General features: G+C 37.2%; 1 protein-coding gene and 1 pseudogene across 1 annotated transcript in view; both read left to right on the top strand.

Moving 5' to 3' along the window:
* Positions 1-16,961, top strand: part of TMPRSS11E (transmembrane serine protease 11E) — an 82,480-nt gene extending 65,519 nt beyond the window's left edge. Inside the window, exons 8-12 of the mRNA XM_028161717.2 lie at positions 7,368-7,406; positions 8,903-9,080; positions 9,934-10,193; positions 10,800-10,942; positions 16,800-16,961. Of these exons, the coding sequence (XP_028017518.2) occupies positions 7,368-7,406; positions 8,903-9,080; positions 9,934-10,193; positions 10,800-10,942; positions 16,800-16,961 (782 nt within the window). The remainder of the gene's footprint in view (positions 1-7,367; positions 7,407-8,902; positions 9,081-9,933; positions 10,194-10,799; positions 10,943-16,799) is intronic.
* A 5,622-nt stretch (positions 16,962-22,583) lies between these two features.
* LOC103007346 (RNA-binding protein with serine-rich domain 1-like) lies at positions 22,584-23,501 on the top strand (annotated as a pseudogene).
* The last annotated feature ends 429 nt before the right edge of the window (positions 23,502-23,930 follow it).

The following is a 23,930-nucleotide window of genomic DNA, read 5'->3' on the forward strand; positions in this document are numbered from 1 at the left end:
GAATCCAATGATAAATGGAGAAAGTGGCTTTGTGTATTTATTCCTCTTCTTTTTCTTGTTGCTTACTTTTTATGTTCTGAGTATGATGGGTGGAAAGGTTCATGCCATCCACATATTTGCTTTCAAATGTCATTAATAAACCTTGTTAGCTTCTTTACTTAGGCCCTTTACTGATGAAAAGTTTGTAATTTAGTTTTTGATATAAATTATTTTTGGTATATTTTACAACTAATTTGAAAAATCTGAGGTTTTTGTTTTTGTAAGGGCAGGGGGACAAGATAAACAGTGATAAGTCCTCATTACTAGAAAGTAAAAAAAATAGGAGATCCTCAGGGGAAATAAAAGACTGGTTAAAAGCTAAGTCATGTGCTATAGAACAATGCTAGTCTGTAGAAATAATGTGCCAGCCACATGTATGATCTTAAACTTTCTAGTAGCCACATTAAAAAAGTAAAAGTAAACATGTAAAATGTATTTAAATAATTTATATATTTAACCCAATATATCCAAAGTAGTACTATTTCAACAAGTAGTCCATGTAACTGACTACTGGTTGAAATACTAATGTAATTTACATTGTATTCACAATGTAATTTATATTGACAAATAGCCCACGTAAATATTATTCATGAGATTTTTTTTTTTGTAATAAGGCTTTGAAATCTATTGTATATTTTATATTTACAGCGCATTTCAGTTTAGCCACATTTCAAGAGCTCACTAGGCGCATGTGGCTAGTGAATAGAATATTGGATATGGCAGCACTAGAAACTACAGAATAGGGGACAAGTAGAAAGAATGAATACAAGTGCTGATATAAAAGCTGACAGATGGAACTAGAGGCCTAACCTGATGGTCAGCCCCTCTACTTGCTTAGAAAAGGAGGGTCACTCATCAGGGCCAGCTACGTAATTTGTGGGGTCCAGTGCACAGAAAGTGTAGGACTCTTTGAAAAGCAATTAAACAATGCTGTTAAAGGTACTAAGATATAAGACTTTGCTTTCTTTCATGGTCTCTCTCGACTTATCATGGCATTTTTATTTGTTCATTAATGATATTCTAAGTGAAAAAATCCAAACTTTAAATTACTAGCATGAGTTTTGCTGTTCACCTTTATATTGTGAAATGTCAACTTCAAATGTAAATATAAAAGCATTTAATTTTTATTTGGAATCATGAAAATTATACAACTGTATTTCATAGCTCATCCGTGCATGTATTTTGGTTCCATACAATGGAAACACTACAGAAGTCTAGCTCAACATTTTTTATTTCCCTTCTTGATACAGGCACGTTTTACCAATGCTTTCTACCTTCAGCTTATGTGAGGAAGAACCAAAAGATCCTTCTATGTCATTATTTTCAGCTGAAGCTGTTGGTTAATACAAAGAAATAATGGGAGCAAGAAAGGATATGAGAGGATCCCTTAGTAATTCATGTTTATTAGAATGCCATTGCCTTCTTTTGTGTTCTAAGCAAGTTCTGGTTCAAACAGAAAACAGCCTCCTGAGACTGTCACTACCCTCTGCTTACACAGTGGTAGACATCACACACTTATCTCATACTCATTTTGAGTTTGCTAAACATTGTGGGTCCACTGGAATTCTTAGTTCGTAGGATATTGTGCATGATATATACAAACGGGGTAGCAAGAATCCATGGGCACACCTATTGTGTATATCTCCTCTGCCCATGCCATCTCTATTATCCTGTCAAACTTCACTTCCAAACATGTTATGAGATAAAATTATTATGAATTTCAAGACAGTGAGCATTAAACCAAGTGAGAGGTCATGCTGAGAGCAGGACTCAGTGCAGATACACAAGTCACACACTCATGAAGTCAGCCCTGTTAGTAGTATTGTAAAAAAAAAAAAAAAAAAAAAAAGAAATTCAACTAAATAAATTTAAAAATCTAATTGTCTTTATTTAGTGATTCACAAATTGTGCAGTATTCTGCCTTAGCAGATAGATAGGAACTCTGAGGAGCTGTACAAAATGGAAGATTTTTATAGCCAGAAGGAGGTGAGACAAGGAAGCTTTCTAACGGAGTGGACTGTGTCATGAAAGGGCAACTTCATTTGGGAGTAGGTGGGGTCTATCAGACAGATTACTTCACTGGTGCCGACCAGGTAATTCCAGATAGACTGATTAAAGGTCACATTCCTGAGACACGCTGAAACTGCAATTAGGCTAGGTATTAGGTGGTTTGCTGATGTAGGACTTACCACAAGTCACTCCATTTTGAGTCTCCTTATTTCTTTTTTTAACAGTATCAACATGCAAAGCCATTTAAAGCTTGTGTTTCCATATTTATTTTCTGTTTGGATGATCTGTCCATAGTGTAAGTGGGGTGTTAAAGTCCCTTACTATTATTGTGTTACTGTCAATTTCCCCTTTTATTGTCATTAGCATTTGCCTTATGTATTGAGGTGCCCCTATGTTGGGTGCATAAATATTTATAACTGTTATATCTTCTTCTTGGATTGATCCCTTGATCATTATGTAGTGTCCTTCCTTATCTCTTGTAACAGTCTTTATTTTAAAGTCTATTTTATCTGATATGAGTATTGTTACTCCAGCTTTCTTTTGATTTCCATTTGCATGGAATATCTTTTTTCATCCCCTCACTTTCAGTCTGTATGTGTCCCTAGGTCTGAAATGGGTCTCTTGTAGACAGGATATATATGGGTCTTGTTCAATGATACAATAGACCAGATAGATTTAATTGATATTTATAGGACATTCCACCCGAAAGTGGCAGAATACACTTTCTTCTGAAGTGCACATGGAACATTCTCCAGGATAGATCACATCTTGGGTCACAAATCAAGCGGTGGAAAATTTAAGAAAATTGAAATTGTATCAAGCATCTTTTCCAACCAAAACGCTATGAGATTAGAAATCAATTACTGGAAAAGAAACTGTAAAAAAACAAACACATAGAGGCTAAAAAATATGTCACTAAATAATCAAGAGATCACTGAAGAAATCAAAGAGGAAATCAAAAAATACCTAGAAACAAATGACAACGAAAACACAATGACCCAAACCTGTGGGATGTAGCAAGAGGGAAGTTTATAGCAAAACAGTCCTACTTCGAGAAACAAGAAAAATCTCAAACAAACAATCCAATCTTACACCTAAAGCAACTAGAGAAAGAAGAACAAAGAAAACCCAAACAGTAGAAGGAAAGTAGTCATAAAGGTCAGAGCAGAAATAAATGAAATAGAAATGAATAAAACAATAGCAAAGATCAATAAAACTAAAAGTTGGTTCTTTGAGAAGATAAACAAAATTGATAAACCTTTAGCCAGACTCATCAAGAAAAAAAGGGAGAGGACTCAAATCAATAAAATTAGAAATGAAAAAGGAGAAATTACAACTGACACCACAGAAATACAAAGGATTATAAGAGAATACTACAAACAACTATATGCCAATAAAATGGAAAACCTCAAAGCAGTGGACAAATTCTTAGAAAGGTGCAATTTTCCAAGACTGAACCAGGAAGAATTAGAAAATATAAACGACCTATCACAAGTAATGAAATTGAAACTGTGATTAAAAATCTTCCAACAAACAGAAGTCCAGGACCAGATGGCTTCACAGGTGAATTCTATCAAACATTTAGAGAAGAGCTAACACCCATCCTTCTCAAACTCTTCCAAAAAATTGCAGAGGAAGGAACACTCCCAAACTCATTCTATGAGGCCACCATCACCCTGATACCAAAACCGGACAAAGATACTACAAAAAAAGAAAATTACACACCTATATCACTGATGAATATAGACGCAAAAATCCTCAACAAAATACTAGCAAACAGAATCCAACAACACATTAAAAGGATCATACACCATGATCAAGTGGGATTTGTCCCAGGAATGCAAGGATTCTTCAGTATATGTGAATCAATCAATGTGATACACCATATTAACAAATTAAGGAATAAAAACCATATGATCATCTCAATAGATGCAGAAAAAGCTTTTGACAAAATTCAATGCGCATTTACAATAAAAACTCTCCAGAATGGGCATAGAAGAAACCTACCTCAACATAATAAAGGCCATATATGACAAACCCACAGCAAATATTCTCAATGGTGAAAAACTGAAAGCATTTCCTCTAAGATCAGGAAGAAGACAAGGGTGTCCACTCTTGCCATTATTATTCAACATAGTCTTGGAAGTCCTAGCCATGGCAATCAGAGAAGAAAAAGAAATAAAAGGAATCCAAATCAGAAAAGAAGAAGTAAAACTGTCATTGTTTGCATATGTCATGATACTATACATAGAAAATCCTAAAGATGCCACCAGAAAGCTACTAGAACCAATTGATGAATTTGGTAAGGCTTCAGGACACAAAATTAATGCATAGTAATCTCTTGCATTCCTATACACGAACCACAAAAGATAAGAAAGAAAAATTAAAGAAACAATCTTTTACCATTGCAACAAAAAGAATAAAATACCTAGGAATAAACCTACCTAAGGAGGCAAAAGACCTGTACTCAGAAAACTATAAAACACTGATGAAAGAAATCAAAGATAACATAAACAGATGGAGAAATATACCATGTTCTTGGATTGGAAGAATCAATATTGTGAAAATGACTATACTACCCAAAGCAATCTACAGATTCAATGCAATCCATATCAAATTACCAATGACATTCTTCACAGAATTAGAAGAAAAAGTTTTACAATTTGTATGGAAGCACAAAAGACCCCAAAGAGCCAAAGCAATCTTGAGAAAGAAAAACTGAGCTGGAGGTATCAGGCTCCCTGACTTCAAGCTATACTACAAAGCTATAGTAATCAAGACAGGATGGTACTGGCACAAAAACAGAAATATAGATCAATGGTACAGGATAGAAAGCCCAGAGATAAACCCATGCACATATAGTTATCTAATTTATGATGAAGGAAGCAAGAACATACAATGGAGAAAAGACAGCCTCTTCAATAAGTGGTGTTGTGAAAACTGGACAGCTACATGTAAAAGAATGAAATTAGAACACTCCATAACACCATACACAAAAATAAACCCAAAATGGATTAAAGACCTAAATGTAAGACTGGAGACTCTAAAACTCTTGGAGGAAAACATAGGAAAAACACTCTTTGACATAAACCACAGCAAGATATTTTTTGACCTACCTCCTTGAGTAATGGAAATAAAAACAAAAGTAAACAAATGGGACCTAATGAAACTTAAAAGTTTTTGCACAGCAAAGGAAACCATAAACAAGACCAAAAGATAACCCTCAGAATGGGAGAAAATATTTGCAAATGAAGCAACAGACAAAGGATTAATCTCCAAAATATACAAACAGCTCATGGAGCTCAAATCAAAAAAACAAAAAACCCAATTCAAAAATGGGCAGAAGACCTAAACAGACATTTCAGCAAAGAAGACATACAGATAGCAGTGAGGCACATGAAAAGATGCTCAACATCACTAATTATTAGAGAAATGCAAATCAAAACTACAATGAGGTATCACCTCACACTGGTCACAATGGCCATCACCACAAAATCTACAAACTGTAAATGCTGGAGAGGGTGTGGAGAAAAGGGAGCCCTCTTGCACTGTTGGTGGGAATGTAAATTGATACAGCCACTATGGTGAACAGTATGGAGGTTCCTTAAAAAACTAAAAATAGAACTACCATATGACCCAGCAATCCTAGTACTGGGCATATACCCTGAGAAAACCATAATGCAAAAAGACACATGCATCCCAATGTTCATTGCAGCACTATTTACAATAGGCAGGACATGGAAACAACCTAAATGTCCAATGACAGGTGAATGGGTAAAGAAGATGTGGTACATATGTACAATGGAATATTTCTCAGCCATATAAAGGAATGAAATTGGGTCATTTGTAGAGATGTGGATGGACCTAGAGTCTGTCACATAGAGTGAAGTAAGCTAGAAAGAGAAAAACAAGTATCGTATATTAACGCATATATGTGGAATCTAGAAAAATGGTACAGATGAACCTATATGCAGGGGAGGAATAGAAACATAGATGTAGAGAACAGATATGTGGACACAGGTGGGGAAGGGGAGGGTGGGACGAACTGAGAGATTAGGATTGACATATGTATACTACCATGCGTAAAATAGCTAGTAGAAACATGCTATAAAGCACAGAAAGCTTGGTGCTCTATGCTGGCCTAGATGGGTGGGACGTGGGGTGAGTGGGGTGTGAGGGAGGTCTAAGAGGGAGGGGATATATATATACATATAGCTGATTCACTTCACTGTACAGCAGAAACTAACACAACATTGTAAAGAAAATATACTCCAATTAAAAAAAAATGCAAAGCCAGAATTTTCTCTAGGAAAAGCTTGAAATAAAGAACAGGTTATTGAAATAGGGAGACTAGTGGTGGTGGTGTTTTATTTACTGAGAATAAATGGTCACTTCTTCCTCATTTTCGTCATTTTCTCCAAATATAGCCAGAATAGAGAAAGTCAGAAAGAAGCCTCTTAAGAATACAGACTTTTTTTTTTTTTGGTAAATCAATACTATTAAATACTAAAAGAAAAATTAACTTTAAAATTTTTGCATTTAGAACTCCCATCTTGCCATGTTCTAAGAAAATAGGTTGGGCCATTGGAAATCTACTGAGTCAGGAAATTTGAGTTCTTAAAGTTGTATGTATCTGTCAGTTGGTTTAGTGTTTGGATAGGATTAAGACCTGATTGTTGACAGGTCAACAAACTAAGGAGCCACTGGCTAGAGTTGAATGACAATTTGAGGGCAAACTGTCTTGCTAAAACTTCAGCAGAAAGAAGACCTGGAAAAGGATAACATTTGCTTTTAAATGGGAGTAAGGACAAATTTATGGATATGCCACTGGAATATGTTATACAGATGGAACTATGCCTATGAGTTTGGTAAAAAAAGAAAATCTGAAATAATGGTCAATAAAAATATCATCGCATCTGGGGAATCAATACTCTGGTTTAGAATAGTATGTTCCCCCAAAAGGCTGGACTACCTGCATCTTATTTCTGGCTATAAAATTCAGATTCCTGGGTTTTAGCACAAAGCTACTGAGTCAGAATCACTGGGAAGAGGAACAGGAATTTACAGTATAAAGATGCTCTCTAGGTGACTTTTAGCCACACTAAAGTTTAAGAAACACTGTTCAAATCTCCCTTCTCCCCAAGACAATGAACGTATTCTATCTATGATAAACTAGCTGTGTTGCTTTTTTTTTTTAACAACATAGAGATACTATCTAATAATGGAATTGAGCAACCTTTAGTATTTGAAGTACTCAGAGGCATTATGAAATTCTGATGTGCAGACCCTGTTCTATTCACCATTTCTGTGTGTTTCAGAAATCAACAAGACAGAAACAGACAACTTTCTGAACAATTGTAAGTTTAATATATTTATTAAAATTGCATTACCTGAATGAAAAAATTTAACTCTAGATTAGTTAGGTTTTGTTGGTATTATAGGGTCAGAATAAAGTTTGATCTGTGCACAGCTCATGGTATTTTATCTTATTTCTGAGGCACATTTTATTGCAAAAGGATAAAAACTGGGAGGACTTTGTAATGGATGTATGGGGCTTGTGGCAGATGTGTAGTGGAAGAGAGTAGTACAGTTGTTAAAGAAAAGGCAAAAATACTTCTCAATGTTTTGATTGCAGATATCTACAATATACTCTCATGAACATTTTCTAAAGATTATATAAAAGTAATCTGTATGTTGCTATTTGTCAGCTAGAGGCAGAAATTTAGTGTTACTCTACACTAAATAAAATCTTGATGTTATTAATCCCTATTGTAAAAATTGCAGACAATTATGGGGTTGGAGTATAGATTGATGAAATTATCGAAGGCCCAGATAATATCTTCACCCATATTTTAAAAAAATACTGACTCAAGGCTTAGTGTTTCCTTTCCCCTATAGCAGAGTACCCTACCATGATTTAGAGAATACATTTGATATTTAACAGAATTAGTACAAAATACATTTATGTAAAAAGATGAAAGGAAGTGTGTTATTCACCAGCTCAGAATGTTGGTTAATTCACAGACTTAACTAAACATAAAACCAAAGGATAATCCCATTACCTAAATGGCATATATTTTTGTCACCAATATTTAGTGGGAACTTGCTATTTGCTAGTGCTGTGTTAGTCAATAGGGATATAAAATGGATAAGATTTACTCCTTGCTTAAGGCAGCTCATACTCAAATGAGACTAGATATATGAGACTAATGCATAAACAGAATTCTAAAATCATATTTCTCAAACAGGGGCAATTTGGCCCCCAAGTGACTCTGTCCTGCTGTGGCATTTTGGTTATCATGATTGTAGGGGGTGGGGATGTTATTGGTACTAGTGTATACAGGCCAGGGATCCTTTAAACATCCTATTACGCATGAGACGGCCCCCCACACAAGGAATTATCCATCTAACAGTGTCAACAGTGCCAAGATTGAGACATCCTGTTATAAACAATATCCTCATACTAATATTAGATATATATACATACAATAATATAAACTAATATATATTAATCTATTATATAGAGACATATATACACACAGAGTATTATTATTGTTATTATTATTGTTATTGTTATTATTATTTTGATGTAAGCATCAAGAAAGTCGTAAGTAATCCAGTCTGGAGGCAAGGGAATTATTAGGGAAGGCATCCTAGAGAAGGTAATGACTGATTTAAATCTTACAAGATGAATAGGGGTTAAATAAATGGAACACTACAGTTTAAGCAAAGGTAAGAACAAGAGAAAATATGTGATACTGTTGGAGCACAAAGTATAAGAAATTTGAGACGCAGTAACACAATTTGATTACTTAAAAAATAACTGCTAACTAACGCATCATCTCTTTTGCAGGCTGTGGGACACGAAGGAACAAAACTACAAGACAGAGTCTCAGGATTGTTGGTGGGACAGAGGTACAAGAGGGTGAATGGCCATGGCAAGCTAGTCTGCAATGGGATGGGATCCATCGCTGTGGAGCAACTTTGATTAATGACACATGGCTTGTGAGTGCTGCTCACTGCTTTAGAACGTAAGTCCTGAACCTTGAGAATGACCAAGGGTAAGCAAAGTGCACTGGGGCTTGGCAGGAAGGAAATACCTCATGAGAGATGAGTTTAATACAAATTAAAGATCATATATATATGAGAGTGGGAAACTCATAAACCTTAGTAAGAGGTTTTATAGTTTAGAAATGGAAATGGTACCAAAGTACATGTAGATAAATTATCCATTGACAACTACACAATAATTTATCAAAGGAAGCAGGAATTTGAGAGTCATCTATCAGAGATGGAGGCTAGGTGGATTGTAGGTTTGACCCTGATAGGGAAATTCCACGTTGTAAGAAAAAATTAAATATGAAGAAATTTGGTAGTAACAAATTATACAACTGAAAAGGTCGACTAGTTATATTTCAAGGAATTTCAATTCAGTCTTCCAACCCAGTGCAAAATGCCTACAGTATACAGGATGAGTAATGCTTTGTTAAATTATTGTATAACGTTTTCGATTTTCAGAGAAATGTGTGGATAGGCAACATGGTGCACATAGAATACATTCAGTTCTCTCATTCGGTACAGGATATGCTTTCCATATGTCCCCTGGAGTCAACTGATGCCCAGAAATGTCAAAAGGTCCTAGGATCTGGAGTGGGTGACTCAGCATGCTGAGTGGTGTGCATATCCTGAGAAACATGCCAAGGTGGAATTTCCACCTGATCTGACACCTGAGCCTTAGATTGGAAAGAGTTTGTATCTATGCATAGAAACCATCATTTTAAAAAGAAAACTTATATTGATACTTTTACACTAAATTATTTAATATAAATAGTTATATTGGTAAAAATGGTAAAGTAGGATTTGTTCCTCATACTTTCTCCTCAGGTATAAGGACCCAGCCAGATGGACTGCTTCCTTTGGAGTAAAAATAGAGCCTCCAAAAATGAAACAAGGCCTCCGGAGGATAATTGTGCATGAAAAATACAAATATCCATCACATGACTATGATATTTCAGTTGCAGAGCTTTCTAGCCCTGTTCCCTACACAAATGCAGTACACAGAATTTGTCTCCCTGATGCATCCCGTGAATTCCACCCTGGTGATGAGATGTTTGTGACAGGATTTGGAGCACTGCAAAATGATGGTGCGCATCTGAGGAGAAAGTCAAATCATAGTAATTTAATTTGGTATTCTAAGGCATTTAAAGAATGGAATGCCATTACGCCAAAATATGTTTGTGGGTTGGTCATATGGACCTGGGCCAAGTCAGGCCCTACTTGTGAACTAGGTCATTTAGAAGACACATAAGTTCCTTCAGGCCTTAGGTTACTATCAAATGCATCACTACCACTATAATAATTGTGCTTGGTAAGGTGTCTGAAAGAGTAAATATATCTGAAATTTTTACTAGGGTATTAACCACATAAGAGATTAGGGATCATTAATACATACACCCAGTTGTGAAGATCAGAGAATCATAAAGCCACCATTCTCCCCTGCTGAGATTATCTTCTAAGCTTAACAATGACAGAGAAATTACTTAAACAACTGGAGGTTCTTTCCTAGGCACCTAACTTCATTTAAAATAGTTAGAAAAGAATTCATTTCCCAAATTTTACTGTATCCGAAAAAATACATATCCTAAGATTCTATGCCACCACCTTATCCAATAATTAATTATAAAAGACTTTCTTCAGATTTATAGAATATATGTAGATTTATAAATATGAAGTCTATTTTTTTCCTTTAGGAAGCAGTCAAAATCACCTTCGGCAAGTACAGGTGGATCTCATAGACACTAAAACCTGTAATGAACACAAAGCTTACAATAAGGCCATAACTCCTAGAATGTTATGTGCTGGCTCCTTGAAAGGAAACAGAGATGCGTGCCAGGTAAGTGGTTGGCTACGTAACTTTTTGTTCACCTTTTATTTTTAAATAATTACAGCTTTACAGGAAGTTGCAAAGATAGTACAGAGGGGTCTCATCTTCCGTCACCACAGAGGTCTGTCTCCCTTTATAATAACATCTGTTTCCCTCCCCCAACACTTTACCATCACTAACACCTGGCAATCACTAATCTGTTCGCCCTCTATAATTTTGTCATTTTGAGAGTGTTATCTAAGTAGAATCATACAGTAACCTTTTTTTAGAATTCCATTTTGATTTATTTATTAGTGTTTTTGACCAGACTCTCTCTTTGTAAGAAAATTGTGTGGTTCCTCTAAGTTAAATACACATAACTCATCACAGTCTACTGGCATTGAGATTTTACTAGTTTGAGTGGGGTTTAGAATAGAAAATGTACCTCCCTCTAAGTCTCTTTAACCCTCCCTCACTTATAATATTAAATATTAATAAATACAAATATTAAATATTTCCTCTCTATATGCTGAGAGCCACATCAAACAATGTTTCTGCTTCAAGTGCCAAATGTAACTTAGAAAACTCAAGAGGAGAAGGGAAGTCTATTTACTCATAATTTGTTCTTTCTTTCCTTCTGGTTTTCTAAGATTCTTTTTATATCATTTCTTTTCTGTTTCAGAAACTTCCTTTAGCCATTCTTTTAGTGTAGATCTGCTAGTGACAAATTCCCTTAGATTTTCTTTGTTTGTAAAATTCTATATTTCCTATTCATTTCTAAATCATAATTTTGCCAGATATAGAATTTAGGATTGACAGTTTTTTTTTTTTCCCCCAGCACTTAAATCATGGCCTCTGTGATCTCTGATGAGGAATCTGCTGTTATTAGAATTGTTTTTCCCTAAAAGATGAGGTGTCATTTCTCTCTTGCTGTGTTCAAGGGTTTTTTTTGTCTTTAGTTTTCAGAAGTTTGATTACGTATCTTGTCATGGATTTCTCTGGGTTATACTGCTTAGGGCTTGCTCAGCTTTTTAATCTGCAGGTTTATGTCCTTTGACAAATTTGGGAAATTTTCAGCCATTATTTCTTTGAAAACTTTTTCAGCCTTACTTTCTTTTTTGTCTCTTTCTGGAACTCTAATAACAGGTACATTAGCTCTTCCATTATGGTCTCAGAGATCTCTAAGCTTCTGTTCTTTTTTTTTCCACTCCTCTTTCTCTCTGTTCAAATTGAGTAATTTCTATCATTCTGTCTTCAAGTTCATTGATTTTTTTCTTCCATCATCCCCATTCTTCTGTTAGGCACTTCTAGTGAGTTTTTTGTTGTTGTTGTTGTTGATTATTGTATTTTTCAGTTCTGAGATTTCCATTTGATCCTTTATGTATGCTATTTCTTTACTGAAACTTCTAAATTTTTTCATTTATTTCAAGCATGGTGGTAATTGCTCATTAAGACATTTTTGTGATGGCTGCTTTAAAATCTTTGTCAGATAACTCCAACATCTGTGTCATCTCAGTGTCAGTGTCTATTGATTGCCTTTTCTCACTCAAGTTAAAATTTTCCTGGTTCTTGGTATTGAGTGATTTTCAGATGTATCCTGGACATTTTGGGTATTATGTTATGAGTCTCTGTGTCTTCTGTTTTAACAGGGCTCCTCTGATATGACACCAGAGGGGGTAGGGAAGTGCTATCCTATTCCCCACTCATTGTCCTCTGACACCAGGGTGGTGAATAGTGCTTTGTTACTGCTGGATGGAGGTAGAATTTCAGGCTCCTCACTAGGCGTGGGTTTTTTTGGTTGTTGTTGTTGTTGTTTTTTTAAAGGTTAGAGAAACTTATTAAATTTCATTTTCTTTAAATATTTTCTTTTCCCTATCCTCACCAACTTGTTGGATGAACAGAAAAACCCCCACCCCTTCCATTTGGGGGATTCCACATGTAAAGCCTGAGACAGTGAGGATGAGGTATCAATATAAAAATAACACTCTGGACGGGGGCATCTTGTTACTGCTCCCCTTGTGGTCTCCACTGACCTCATGGGGTAGTGGCCTCATCACTGCTTGGCTCTCCACTAGGTCTCTTCTGACATCACCCTAGTGGGAGAGAAAGTTATGCCTCCTTACCATTGGGCGGTAGTCCAGGCTCCCCAGCTGGTCACCACAGAGGAGGCAGAGGAGGGCTTCATCATCACCTGGCAGGGATGAAAGAGTGGCTCCCCACTCAGCCTTCTCTGACATAAGTCTGATGGGGGATTGGGCCTCATTAGATCCTGGTAAGGCTGGAAGTCTAGGCTCCCCAACTGGCCCTTGCTTATGGGGGTTGGAATGGGGCCACAGTGTTTTCTGTGATAGGCTGGAGTGTTTACTCATCACGCAGCTTCAACATTATCAACTCATGGTCGATCTTATTTCATTCCTATATATTTTAACCCCCCAACCTTCTTCTCCCCACCCTAAACTCTAGATCTATTTTGAAATAAATCACAGATGTATATGATTTCACTTGAAAATATGTCACCTATTCTACAGTGCCATTTTGATAATAGTATTAGATGTGAATGTCTCGTAAATTTGGGGAATTAAAGAGGAGGAGCCAAGTTTAGCCTTGTGATTATGATAGCCTGCTTTTCTATTTCAGGGGGGACCTGGCACTCATTTTTCCCCCTCTTTTATGTCTACTCTCCACAACTTTTGCCACTTTACTGCCTCCATATATTTTAATATCTCAAAAATCATTAATAACTTTATATGCAAAAACCTTTACTTGGGTCTCCTACTCCTTCCCATCTCAGTGGCATGTGGCTACCTCCTCTTCAAATATGATCTTTCTTTGGGTTCCATGATCCTGAAATACGGTGATTTTCCCCTCCCTCCTTCTCCAACAACTCATTCCTGGTTCCTTATTTTGGTTTCTCTTTCTCTTCCTCTTCCTCTCTCCCTCTCTCTAAGCCTGGCTGTTCCTCAACACTCATTTTTTTTCCTCTCTATATACTCACTCAAAGAAATTATCTTTTCTTTAAGTCAGCTGTCACTTTAATGACTTCCAAACCTACATCTCCAAAATTAACCTCTTGCCCAAATTCAGTCTCACATTTTCATGTACTACAAAACCGTTTCCATTTATATGTTTTAAGTTGTTGTTAGTATAAGACTAAAATTTATGTACTTGCCATTTTAAACTCAACAGGCATCACGAAATGTTACCTGTTTTTTCATTTCAAGTTTCTCATTTATGTGGTTGGCTTTCATTATTCTTGGAATCTTCTTTTACTCTTAAATCTCCTTCACATGTAATCAATTAAGTCATAGAATATTTTTCCTCTATACTATTTCTTCCAAATTTATCTCTTTGTCTTTATTCTTTCTGTTAAAACCCTACTCTATTCCTTAATTACTTCATATCTTGATCACTAACATTGGTTTCTAGTTTGGCTTCTTCTAGTTTTAAAAGTTTCTGTTGTGATATATATATATATATTCTTTTTAAAAAAATTTTTTATTGGAGTATAGTTGATTTACAATGTTGTGTTAGTTTCTGCTGTACAGCATAGTGAATCAGTTATATCAGTTATACATACACATATTCTTTTATTTTTTCTTTGGCTATTTTGGGTCTTCGTTGCTGCAAGAGGGCTTTCTCTAGCTGCAGCGAGTGGGGGCTACTCTTCGTTGTGGTTCTCGAGCTTCTCATTGCAGTGGCTTCTCTTGTTGCAGAGCTCGGGCTCTAGGCGCGCAGGCTCAGTAGTTGTGGCTCACAGGTCCTAGAGCGCAGGCTCAGTAGTTGTGGCGCGTGGGCTTAGTTGCTCTGCCGCATGTGGGACCTTCCCGGGCCAGGGATGGAACCTGTGTCCCCTGCATTGCCAGGCAGATTCTTAACCACTGCACCACCAGGGAAGTCCCATACACATATTCTTGAATAAACTTCCTGTTATGTTTCTCACTAAACCCACTCACTAAAAATAACTGAATTTATGGTAAAAATAGGGTTAGATACAGACCAACAGACCCCTCAAAGGCTATGCAACTTTGTAACCAGAGAATTAACAACATCGACAACAACAAAAATAATTGTACCTTGAAAAATAACTTAGACAATGTAGGTAGACAGAATGCCCAGGGTGGCTGGTGGCTGACTTAAGGGAAGTTAAAAATGCACAGAAACAACAGAGTAGAAATACTGACTTGCTGAGGCTGAGATAATGCACGTGGGAGTATAGCTCTGGGCAGAGGAGGAACTCCAACCTGCCAGGACCCAAGAATTAAGCAAGCCTGGGCTGTGCCACTCTGGGCGGGGAGAGGGGTTCCTCAGCACAGACACTCTTAACATTTTCTTAAAATAGAGCCTCAAAGGCTTCCGCCTGTGCAATAGTCGAGCTGAGGCCTTTTCTTCTGATGGTTGCAATTCTACTCCCATTATCCTGGCTCCCCTGCCTAAGACAAAAACACATATAAGCCATGAAAACTTCCACCTTATCCTGATATAACTTCCCTATTCACCAATCGCATGTGAGCTAACTAATGTTAACAGAACCCACTATATCTTTCTCTATTTGATACTTGCTGGCATTACCTTAGTTTTCAGCTTGTAATGCTGTTAGACTCACTGCTGTCTTTTTTTCCTTAATTACTTTATTCTCAGACTCATTCACTCTTGTCTCTTAAACAAATTTAAGCTTTGTTGTCTCTGGCAATTTTCTATTTCTTTTTTCTAATCTGCTATGTCTTCACATATGCCTGGGTTTCAATTATCAAAGTGATTTGTTTTCAAATAGCTTCATATAGTACATTTTATTTCTATAAGCAGATTGTACACTGCTTGAGAGGAGGGCTCATGTGTTTATACTCTTTTTACATCTCCTACCACATATGAGAGTATAAGTAAATACTTATTGGTTAATTGATTTAAAAATTACAAACACATTATTTTTAATTGAGTTATTATTAGTATTAGTTAATATTTTTATGTGGACAAAAGAAAATTCATAAGGAAGTTAGTATAATGTAAGGGGAAAAAAAGCATAGGCTTCTGAGTTAGATCCCTCTGGATATTGAATAGCATGTGATATCAGGAAAATTGCTTAACTTCTGTTGGCTTCAGTTTCTTCACTGCTAAAATGGAGAAAATGAAACCTAACTCCATGTTTTGTTGCCAGAATTACATGGGTTAATGAAATAATATATTAATTAATAGTTTCATATAGTGCTGAACACTTAGTGGGTGGTCAGCAACTAGAGATCCCAGGATTTTTCGGGAAGATCAGTCAGCACCTTGTTTTTATGACCTGTATAAAGAAACAGCCCACTGGCTGTTTTTCACAAGGCACAAACAATTGGAATTTGTGGTTATATATAATATTTACTAAGTTCTGTTTTGTGCCAGGGTCTGTGCTGAGCACATTGCATATGATGTCTTGCATAATCTTCAAAATTATCATTGAAGATAGGTATTATTAGGAGCATTACAAATAAGCAAATTCAAGGTCTTAGCCAGCTTGGAAGGGCCAGACTTGAGATTTAAACCCAGGTGTCTGAACCTAATGTCCATACTCTTTATCAGTAATAAATTCTTCACCCTTCTTTTGGGAGCTGTGTCAAACTGATAAAGAGTATGGGCAGTTATTTTGTCAGATGTATCAGACTAGTACTGTCCTGCCAAGAGATGGAGTCTTTAATCTCTGTGTACTGAGCCCTGAGTCTAAGCTGTTCTCCAGGTAGGGGAGCGCCTCCTTTATGTGAATTACTGGCATAGATAAAAAGCATTGCTTCTCATTTGAGCACACTGAAGATTTTTGAAAACCGCCCCTTTCATTAAACTCATGTTAGAAAAAAAGCACATTTCTCTGCGATAAACTGAAATACTAATTACCAATCTCTCCCTTCTCCTTTAGGGTGACTCCGGAGGACCACTGGTTAGTCCAGATGCTAGAGATATCTGGTACCTCGCTGGAATAGTGAGCTGGGGAGATGAATGTGGGCATCCCAATAAACCCGGTGTTTATGCTAGAGTGACTGCCTTCCGGGACTGGATCGCTTCCAAAACTGGTGTCTGAGAGAGAACAACCTAGAAGAATGGAACACATTTTTGTGTAGAGGCCGTTCTTAGAGATATAGAATTGCAGAAGGAGTCATGCAGATCACCTGGATGTGACTGATCGAACTAAACTACCTGCTATTTCCTTCCTACCTCTGCTTCACATAGCATCCTGCTTCTGCCAGATGGATTCTGTCTCAACTTGCAGTCACTTGTTTTCTCGGAGTTTTCTGTCATCAAATTTTGGCTTGTTGACATAAATTTCTCATGCATACATACAGTTTGAAGTGATCCCTTCCTTCATTTTCCCAGCTTCTCTCATCTCAGTAAATTTCCACTTTCAAGGTGCAGGACAAAGAGTAAAAGGAAGTATGAAAAGGAAAGAACTACATTATTACGTACAGAAAAGTATTAGGTGTTTTTTTTTCTTTATGGAATGAAGAAAATGATCTTAATCATTATGAAAGCTCAAGCAAACAGACAGCGGCATACCAAACACTTCATGACGGCAAAAGAATGGGAACTAAAGTTAAGGAAACAAAGAGAAGCCGAGATACAACTTTATTTTCATTTGCAGCCAACAACAGAGATAAATGTGGGGAAGATTCTGTTTTCTTGTGGCCTATAATAATTATACAAACTCTATATAATGTACTTATTCTAAGTTAAAGCAAATAATATTTATTTAACATTGCACTATTGAGAATGTCAATATATAATAATAAAAAATAAATATCATCAATTTGCTTGATATTATAATATAATAATCCATGAGAAAAGGGAAGATGGGGAAAATGTCACCAATCAATTTATTGCAAATTCTTTTAAAGTCTGAGGCTAGAATGAAAATTCACTTAAGAACAACCAGCATACCTTATGTGGTAAGATTTTTGTATGGTTGGATAGGAGGAAATAAAAACAGAATCAGTGCAAACTACTGAATGAAATGGAATTATCACCAAGTGCTTGTGTATTTGTATTTAAAGCTTTTCCAAACTGCAAGGCCTTGAAGGGGAATAAGGTCCAGGTGTTAGTGTGTAGCTGTAGTTGTGCAAATGAAGCTAGAGGTCAGACCTCTATTTTGAAATGACTGCAGATTCCCCTTCCTACCACTCCCTCCCCCTCCTCCACATTTCCAGTCTGTGCTTGGACCATGGGCCTCTTAGACTCTTCTGGGCTCAGAGGGAAGACATCATCACAAAAGCTGCCTCCTGCTACCTCTAGCATGACACTGCATTGCTCACTGCCTAGATATAAAGTTGATGAGAAAAAGCCTAATATCAACCACCTTCATAATTTCAGCTTTGGTAAATTATCACTGAGTTGTTAGATACACAACATTCAAGTGATCTAGGCACTATGAAGTTAGGACGGGTGCCATGGCATACGGGCCTGTTGGTGGTGAGATTTCACGGAATTTTTCCATTACCCTTTCCTCATTGTGTATAGCTACTCATGTGAGTTCTGTATTGTACCGTAACCACTTTGAAAAAAAAAATTAGTAGAAAAAAATTGACTTTTACCAACCTAAATAACACTGGTATATGAACAGATAAAATTTAGGGACTTGGCTAAAATAAGGTAGGAAATCTGATATGAATTGACAGCATTAAATATTTTGCAAAAACATTTTTCATTTAATGAACTCTTTTGAAAAAAATTGAGGAAAATGTTGAATTTTAAACAAAGACTTAAGTACATGTCAAACTTAATTTCTCTCAGTGTTCTGTAAATTGGTTCCCCTTGTTTGAGTATGTTTGGCAGTTGGGCCTCTAGGTAGCACCCAGGTAGATACAGGGAAGCAAGCCCTTGGGATGTTCAAGTAATAATGAAAACTGTAGTAAAACCGAAAGAATACAATTCATCTTTGCGAAGGCATTTAAAAATGAATCCATATGAATTGACACCATGAGTAGTATTTTCCAGATTTCTGGACGTGACTTTCCAAATTAAAATAAATTTTATAATGTGATAATGAGGAATTTCTTTGGCAAACAAACTTGAAGAGATTTAAATTAAGGAGAAATTTTAGAAGTTTAATTTCACAATGGCATCATATTTCTCAGAGAAATATCTTTGATATTTTCTTTTACAAAAGATTTGAGAAATAGAGGTTAGGCCACAGTGAAAATATGAGCAATAGTTCAAATTTTATGTGCACAGAGAAATAGATAATACAGTATCGTATTTTTAAAATAACTTTCTTTGAAAGATAACTTATAAAGGGTTTCAGCATTCTTGGACATGTCTGCTTTAACCATCTCGTTGGAAAAAGTTAAGAAGTCATGACTGAAATAATATTTATTAACTGTGCAAGAGGGCAGGCCATTTCTCAGCTACATCTTTTATTTCTCTTCCCACAGTACCTAATAAAATGCTCTGTATATAATAGTCTTTCAATAAGTGTTGTTGAACTGACCTTTTATTTTTGTATTATGCAGAAAATATAGCTTTGTTATTATTTACACATTGATTTAACACATTTTTGACCGGAGACATATTACGGCCACAAGCGTTAGTTTCTGCAAAAATCCCCCAGTTAATAATGTGTTAAGAAGTAATCGCAGATTTTACATTGTGTGACTTAAGCCAGTTATTTTAAACACACTAAGCCTCAATGTACTCACTTATAAAACAGGGATAATAATATTTACCTCAAACATTGTTGTAGAGATTAAAATGAGATATTTTAAAGTGCTTAGCAAAGTTCTTGGAACATAGTAGGTGCTCAAGAAACGGTGCTATTATAACTGTTGCTGTAACTACAGTCTTATTTTATACGATTGCTACTCGATCACAATAGCTTGAATAAGTATTTTCAAAATGAAGAGATGAGTAGGTCAACAGAATGCGCTGACTTCTTGTTTAATTCTAATTCTACAAAAGAAGTTTTATTGGGATCATTCCAAAAGAGATTGTCATGTTGTTCTCTGTTATTCAAAGTTTTCATTTCAACTTTTAAAAATGATAAACCTTATTAACCATAGAGTTACTGGATTACATGAAGATCTACAGTCTAGTTCAAATGATGCCTCCTCCATGAAGCCTTCCTTGACTCCCTCAAGTGGAGATAACATTCTTTTTTCTGAAATTTCTTACCACTTAAAAACAACATTTTATTTTCAGATAATCATAGACTCACACAGAGTTGTAAAATGTAATACAGAGAGATCATGTGTATCCTTTATCCAGTTTCTGGCAAAGGTAACATCTTGCTTAGCTATAGTACAATATCACAACCAGGAAGTTGACATTGAGACAATCTATTGACCTTTTGATATTTTATGTTTTTAAAACACGCAGTTATTTGCATGTGTGTGTGTATTTAGTTCCATTTAGCTTTATCTCATGTATGGATTTGTGGACCACCACCACAGTCAAAATGCAGAATAGTTTGATCACAAGGACACTTCATGCTACCCACGGCCATCTGGCTCCATCCCTACCCCTGTTCCCAGTCTTTAACCCCTGGCAAACATTAATCTGTTCTCCATCTGTATAATTTTGTCATTCCAAGAATGGTATATAAATGGAATCATACGATATGTAAACTTTGGAGGTTGGCTTCTTCACTCAGCATAATTCCCTTGAGATCAATCCAAGTTGTGCATGTCACACACACACAATAATTCATTCTTATTTTATTGATGTGTAGTATTCCACAGTATGGAAGCACTGCAGTTTGTTTAATCATTCATACATTGAAGGGCATTCAAGTTGTTTATAGTTTTGGGCTACTATGAATAAAGCTACTATAACACTTGTATGTGGGTGTGTAGGTTTTTTTGTGAACCTAAGTTTTCATTGTATCTTCCCATTTTTTTCTCAATCTTGTATAAAGTACTATGCAAACACATATCAATTGTCAACCCTAACCTCCTTTGGTGTACAAATTTTACATTTACCACTGTTCCTGGTGCATCATCCTATGTACTTACACACTTAGAAACTTCGCAGGACCAATTATATGTTCAAATACAATAAGACTATATCTTAATAATAGTGTTATTATCTTAATATCTTTTCATGTAAACATAGGGAATTTAATAATTAAATTCTGTGACGTTCAAGAAATTCACAAGACATTTTCAAAGAAACAACTTTTAGGAGAAAGCCAGTGCAGCAATGATGTTTTTTAACTCTAGAATATTTCTCTTGTTAGTTCTAGCACTTCTGGTGGTGTAAATTAACAAACACTACTGATGTTCAGGTTTCTTCCTGCAAAATGAAGCACCCATACCATGGATTGGGTTACTTTAATAAACAACAGAAATGTGTTTCTTGCAGTTCTGGAGGTTAGGAAGCCCAAGATCAAGGTGCCAGTTATAAGATAAATAAGTACTAGAGATCTAATGTACAATATTATTAATATAATTAATGCTAAAAAGTAATTTTATATTTAAAAATAAATATGAGGACAGTATTAAATAAATTGCACTCAGGGTGCCATTAAAAATGGATTTTTTTGACGTAAACAGACATTTCTCCAAAGAAGACATACAGATGGCTAAGAGGCACATGAAAAGATGCTCAACATCACTAATTATTAGAGAAATGCAAATGAAAACTACAATGAGATACCACTTCACACCAGTCAGAATGGCCATCATCAAAAAGTCTACAAACAATAAATGCTGGAGAGAGTGTGGAGAAAAGGGAACCCTCTTAACACTGTTGTGGAATGTAAATTGGTAGAGCTACTATGGAGAACAGTAGGGAGGTTAATTAAAAAACTAAAAATAGAACTACCATATGATCTAACAATCCCACTCCTGGGCATATATAAAGAGAAAACTATGGTTCAAAAGGATACATACACCCCAGTGTTCATTGCAGTGCTGTTTACAACAGCCAAGACATGGAAGCAACCTAAATGTCCATTGACAGATGAATGGATAAAGAAGATGTGGGACATATACACAATGGAATATTACTAACCCATTAAAAATAATGAAATAATGTCATTTGCAGCAATATGGATGGACCTGGAGATTATCATACTAAGTGAAGTAAGTCAGACAGAGAAAGACAAATATTATATGATATTGCTTGTATGTGGAATAAAACAAAATGATACAAATGAACTTATTTACAAAACAGAAGCAAACTCACAGACTTAGAAAACAAACTTATGGTGACCAAAAGGGAAAGGCGGGGAGGAGGGATAAATTGGGAGTTTTGGATTGTGTGAATACACACTACTATATTTAAGATAGTTAACAATCAAGGACCTACTGTATAGCACAGGGAACTCAGTATTCTGTAATAACCTAAATGGGAAAAGAATTTGAAAAAGAATAGATAGATGTATATGTATAACTGAATCACTTTGTTGTATGCCTGGAACTAACAAAACATTGTAAATCAACTGTCCAATATAAAATAAAAATTTTTTAAAAATGGACTTTTATCGGTCCGCTTTGCGGCGGGCCCAGTGAGGCCCCCCGGAATTCGGGGCAGCCGGGAACTCGGCCTCCGCCCTCGCGGCCCTCTCGCTGGGGAGACCCAGGCCGGCAACGCCGGGCCCTACCCTGGAAGGGCTCAGAGCCCGGCGCCTGGACTGGGGACTTGCTGTACTTTGGCGTAAATTGCAATCGATTAGGGATCGTTTCTCAGACTCAAGTTAGAAGTGAGAGTTCAGATAAGTGAGGCTGCCACTGCTGCTTTGAACACCTCAGAAGGGGAGAATGCATTTATCAGGAGTGAAAAAGAAGGGCTTGCTAGGAGTCAAAGAAAATAATAAAAAGTCCAGCACTAGGGCTCCTTCTCCTACCAAACGCAAAGACCGCTCTGACGAGAAGTCCAAGGATCGCTCTAAAGATAAGGGGGCCACTAAGAAGTCAAGCGAGAAGGATCGTGGCAGGGATAAAACTCGAAAGAGGCAGTGGTAGCAGCAGCACCAGGTCTCGGTCCAGCTCGACCTCCAGCACGGACTCCAGCAGCGGCTCCAGCTCATCTTCAGCATCGAGCCGCTCAGGAAGTTCCAGCACATCCTGCAGCTCCAGCTCCGGCAGCTCCCCTGGCTCTCCGAGTCCTTCTCGGCACAGGCAGGACAGCAGGCAGCGTTCCCACTCCAAATCCAAACCACCCAAAAGAGGTGAAAAGGAAAGGAAAAGGCAGAGCCCTTCCCCTAAACACACCAAAGTGCACATTGGAAGGCTCACCAGGAATGTGACCAAGGATCATATCATGGAGATATTCTCCACCTATGGGAAAATTAAAATGATTGACGTGCCTGTAGAAAGGATGCACCCACATCTGTCTAAAGGCTACGCATATGTGGAGTTTGAGAATCCAGGTGAGGCCGAGAAGGCGCCGAAGCACATGGACGGAGGACACATGGATGGCCAGGAGATCACTGCCACTGCTGTGCTGGCCCCCTGGCCTCGGCCACCACGACCCCACCCCCCGGCGATTCAGCCCTCCCAGGAGAATGCTGCCACCGCCTCCCATGTGGCGCAGGTCACCCCTACGGATGAGGAGAAGGTCGCGTTCCCCTCGGCGCAGGTCCCCCGGCCGCCTCAGCCACAGGAGCCTCTCCAGTTCCAACTCCTCCTGATAAGCAGGGCCACCGAAGCCCTGCACTGTGACTTGCATCCCATCCAACTCACTTTTGTCACTTTTCTAGCCGAAGGAGGATCGGTAGGAAAGAAATCCCTCACTCAGGGGCAGGCTTTGAAGGTGAAGGCAGTAACTGCCACATTTCCCCTGGCGGCAGAGTTCAGGCTGCAGGAGTGTTGCTGCTTTGGGGTCGTGCTTATAAAGATGCCCTCCAGTTTTCTGGTTGGAAGCCTTCCACATTTCTCGCTCCTGAGAGTCAGTTTAGTGGCAAAGCCCGCAGGGATAAGCAGGGGGCTCCAGAAGGTGGTACAGCCCCAGCCTGGCAGCATGTTTTCCCATTCCACAGATGACCTGGGGCTGATCCGGTGGCCTGCTCGTGCCCTAACCTGTTGGCCTGCAGGGTCCCACAGGAAAGGGTGTGCTCTTA

This window comes from Balaenoptera acutorostrata, chromosome 5 (assembly GCF_949987535.1).
Source record: "Balaenoptera acutorostrata chromosome 5, mBalAcu1.1, whole genome shotgun sequence".
NCBI lineage: Eukaryota > Metazoa > Chordata > Mammalia > Artiodactyla > Balaenopteridae > Balaenoptera > Balaenoptera acutorostrata.